We start from the raw sequence: 4,746 nt of genomic DNA on the forward strand, positions 1-4,746 counted from the left end.
CTCACCATTGATCAGTGTGATAGGAGTTAGAGTTCACCAACACCTGAAGGGTCACATATTGCTCAATCCAGTGGACATTACCTGCCATGGACAATATGACACTTTTTGCAGATTTCTGAAGCACCAGGTGCTAGAAATCTTCTAAACATAAAAGGGCCTTCTTAGTCCAGCATGTTGTTTATCTCAGTGGCCAGCCAGAATTCTTCTGGGGTGCTCACAAGTAGGAGATGGAGAACTCTGCCTCTCCTGAAATTATTTTGAGATGTCTGGTTCCAACCTGGAGATGACATTGAGTCTTCAAAACTAATAGCTTTTTACAGAGCTGTCCTGTATGAATTTATCCAATTCCCTTTTAAATCTATCCCAGTTAACGGCTTTTGGGAATGAATTCCATGGGGGATAAAAACTCTGCTTTTATCAGATAACATCAATGAGCCAGCATGCTTCACTCAACTCTCTAATGACCAAGGATTCCCAATGTTAGCAAAAGAAATAGAATTTGTTCTAGTTTACCTCCAGACATCACTGCTGGCTTCCTATCTGGCTGCTCCATCAAGAAAGAAATCCATGGCATAGAAGGAGTTAAAGAAAAAGCTCGTAGAAACTTTGCTATTGGTGACATGAGTCGCTCTCTCTCTCTCTCTCTCTCTTTCTCTCTGAAACATAGCTGCGTGCAGAGAGAGAAATCTGCTGAAGTCTGTCTACTGTCTAAAGAAACGAAAGAAGAGTACCAGCTGGCAAAGTCAGCTCTCATTCAGCTGTCCACAAGGCAGATGGATTTGTGGCCATTCCTTAGCTTCTGAAGAAGAATGTGCAGCCCTGCTGGAGAAGTGGAACAGCTCAGGGATAAGCAGTACCCCTTTGTGCCTGTCACACTGCTAAACACAAGCATTCAGAAGAAGAAACTCTACTTCGGCTGTGCTGCCTCTGAAAAGCCACGTCTTCCAGGTCTAGGAACCAAACATCAACGATCTCACCCACTTGGACAGGAGGTGCCTCTAGGACAACCTGTCAGAAGATACCCCTGTAATAACCCCCAGGTGCTTTCCAAGAGGGTCCTCAGGGGATCAATCCCTCTCAGGTTCCTACTGACAGTGAAAGGTAACGGGGTCATGCTTCTCAAAATCTTCTCTATCTACTTTCAGTGTATTAGGTTTGCCTGTGAAAGAGAGGGAATGAAAGACCATCTGCCAAGGAAAGGAGGAATATGAATACTCTCTCAAGACATTTTTTTTTAGATTAAAAGCATGCATTAAAATATCAGTTTCCTCATTTGGGGAAGGGGCAGGATTATAAACCAGTTATACCAGATGATTGATTTCAGTGGAAGGTTTAATCCAGGCATCTTAGCAGAGGGGACCAGTTGGCTTCACCTTAAAAACCTCTTAAAATCATACTGCATTCTGACTGAGGATCTGTTTTTACTGAAGTTTTTTTGATAAAATCAGAGAGTTCATTGCTAGCCTATTTTTCTTTTAACAGTACCCCATTGCTTGCTCACTCGTATACTATTAGTCCCATTCTTGAATCTATCTATCTATCTATCTATCTATCTATCTATCTATCTATCTATCTATCTGTCTGTCTGTCTGTCTGTCTGTCTGTCTGTCTGTCTGTCTGTCATCTCATCTCATCTCATCTCATCTCATCTCATCTCATCTCATCTCATCTCATCTCATCTCATCTCATCTCATCTCATCTCATCTCATCTCCCTGGGTGATTTGTTTAGAAAAGTTAATTTTTATTCTCTTTTGGGAACCTAGGAAAAGTATTTAGAACTTCAAATCAGAGAATTTACTGAAGTTTGTTTGCTCAATGGAGAGCTGGTTACTCAGTCTCTGAGACCCTATTTGCTCTTCTCCATATTTATGGAGAAAGCTTCAGTGGAAAATTGGTTCAGGAACCAGAGACTGTGATCTCTCTAAATTCTGCACATTATTAAAGTCATTTGGTGTTTCAGCTTCGGGCATTCACTTTCCTGAACTGAAGACTAATCTTAACACAGGTCCAGTGTGCTTAGACCTGGAATCTAAGAGGTCTGGCTAATGGTAATTTTACCGGTAGTCTTGACTTTCCAACCTCTTCTCTTTATCCTCAAAACAACCTTCTGAGGTGGTCTGTTAAGTTAAGAGGAGTGCAACAGCGAGGATGTCCTCAAATGTCAGAGGCTGTTCTCTGGGGCCAACCAAACCTTGGGTGGGATAGAACAACAAAGTGGACAGCATCAGCAAATCATAATAATTAGAGTTAGAATACAGATGTCATCAGCAATTAGTTTTATTAAAGAAAGATGATTCATATGCTTATTCTCAATATATTTAACTTTTTTTCCCCTTTGGTCGAGTTAAACATGATAATTTGACAGCAAATTTTGGAGGGGGCAGATACTTAGGATTATTTTCTTCTCTTCTTAATTATCTCCATCCTTTCATCTCTTTCCTTAACTTAGAAGTGTCCAGGAGAGACCTACTGTGCTGGGGCTTTCGGTTTGTAATTTAGTATTGCTACATTTGGACTCCAGGTTAATGGTCCTCACATCGTGCTATCTAATTTTCAGAAGTAATGTCTGCAATGACACTCATGCTATTAGCAATAATGGCTTTTGGGGATTAGATGGGATCGTCTTTCTCAGGACATTCAGACAGTCCATAGTGCCCTTATAAGATTTGGTAGGACAGCGAGGACAACCTTCCCATGGCTAAAAGTGGCACTTCGTTATTTTTAGTGGCTTCAGCTTCTGGAGGGGGTATTTATCATGACGTCCTGCAAATACTCATGGCTAATTGTTTTACTTTTAAGTTGGTGGTTTTGGTTTTGGGTTTTGGAGCGAAGTGATGCAGAAATGGGGTGGAATGAACTTAAGCTTGGAAAAATGAGAAATGGAAAAAAACAACAAAACGTAACAAAGCAAGAACAAAATTGAAACATGCTTCTGTTCCATGAGCTCTGTCCCCATGATCAAAAAGTCAGCAAAACAAAAAGCTGAAAAAAGACTATCTGAGGTATCCTGAGATTAAGACAGAAAAACAAAAGCTTCTTTTAAGGGGCGGGGAGGGAAATCTTTGGGGAAATTGCAAGGCAAATTTTATCACACGCGTTTCATGGCACAAGTGACAACCATGGAAGCTTTCTTCATGTGGTCTCTTCGACCTCTAGACAGAGGTTTTACCAACCTAAACCTTCTACCACCCAGTGTCTTCTATAACACAGCACACCACAAGTTTGACCCCATGAACCCAAATTCATAGCCAGCCTGGTGGAAGACACCAGAAAGAGGGCAGCTTGATATAAAACAAAGGCAACCACTGAACTCCATTCCAGTGATTCACAGATATCTTACTGTGCATCCAAGAATTCTGTATTATTTTTACAGTGCACTTCAGATAGTTAACAGGCCCAGAGCACCAGGCAAGGAATGCCTTAATGTAAGACTCAGAGTTTTTACAATACAGCGCTGGTTTTGATTTATGATGTTAACACTGAAAGAAGAAGGAGCCATATCTAGAGCAACACAAGTTTCTTAAGTGGCCAACTGAGATTCTCAGCAATTGTAAAGCAGTCCATAAAAAAATGGGAAAATAGAGAACCACTGTAGGACACAGCGTTACCAAGTGAAAACTCCCTTAATTATCTCTCTCTGTGTCACTCTGTTTAGAAATAAAACTCGGTACAGAGGTCTGAAGTTAGACGTTGAACAAAGCCTCACTGGGGTTGCTCACACTAAACTTACTGGTGATTATTTGTCTGATGAAGACTGAAGATTCTGACCAAAGCCAGCCCAATACCAGTATTGGCTAAACCTTCTGTAGATGTTTCATTTGTTGGGCAATGCTGAGGACTGAAAATCCCTTGCAAATCTCAGTTGGGTGCTTTTCTTTCCAGGAAAAATGATGTTGCTGTTGTTGTTGTTGATCATGATTTGGTTCTTCCATTTCACAGAGCAAGCAAAGATGGGAACTGTCCATGGGAACTGCTTTCCGATGAAACATCAAGATTTATAGCATCGCCAAGAATTTATCTCATACTCCAATGCATGAATCCAACAAGGAATCCTTTCTTGGACTCTACAGAAAAGTAGCAACGTGTTTATGAGTGAACAGGGGAGGATGGACAAGGCCTGAGTAAGCAATGACTGAAGTTGTTTTCAGATACCATGGAAATCTTACTGGCCGTGCTCACCCACACCCAACCCTGGCTACAGAAGCAACAATCACAGATAAGTATTCTAACTTGTATATGTATGTGGGGCTCTTCTTGACCCTGCTAGCCATCTTGCTCATTCTTATTTTCACGATGCTTCTCCGCTTAAAGCATGTTATCTCTCCCATCACCACATCTCCAGAGAGTACTGAGAACATCCAGCAGTTCACAGATGTGGAAATGCATGCCAGGATTCCCAGCCCTTAGAAAACGGGAAAGAACTGGCTGCAGCAAAAGAACGTGTGAAGATGCTTCTTTTTGTTCATTGGATGAAAGGTGGGAATGGTGTCCTCTGCTGGCCCAGCTGAAAATGGTCCAGTCAAGTGGAGGCAACATAGGACAGCTGAAGGATGCAAGTCTGGAATGGACAAGGGCAGGACCTTGGGTGACAGTTGTAGAGGCATACGATAGACACTGGTTTGTAGATTCAGGACCAAGGAGAGCAACCAAAGATACATTCCTTGACCCAGCTCTGGCCCGTAGCAATTTACAGCTTTCCATAGTCTGCCTTAGGAGGTTTATTTTAGCTCTGCCTCTTAAAGGCC

General features: G+C 41.8%; 1 protein-coding gene across 1 annotated transcript; it reads left to right on the forward strand.

Annotated features, from left to right (window-relative positions):
• The first annotated feature begins 695 nt into the window (after nucleotides 1–695).
• Nucleotides 696–4,408, forward strand: SERTM2 (serine rich and transmembrane domain containing 2). Its single transcript, XM_025164577.2, has 2 exons — nucleotides 696–1,101; nucleotides 3,941–4,408. Exon 2 carries the CDS (start codon nucleotides 4,130–4,132, stop codon nucleotides 4,406–4,408), a length of 279 nt encoding a protein of 92 aa, XP_025020345.1. The 5' UTR covers nucleotides 696–1,101; nucleotides 3,941–4,129.
• Nucleotides 4,409–4,746: the final 338 nt, after the last annotated feature.

This window comes from Python bivittatus, unplaced genomic scaffold (genome assembly GCF_059951505.1).
Source record: "Python bivittatus isolate LINGU-HERP-01145 unplaced genomic scaffold, Pbiv_v1 ctg000790_np1212, whole genome shotgun sequence".
Lineage (NCBI taxonomy): Eukaryota > Metazoa > Chordata > Lepidosauria > Squamata > Pythonidae > Python > Python bivittatus.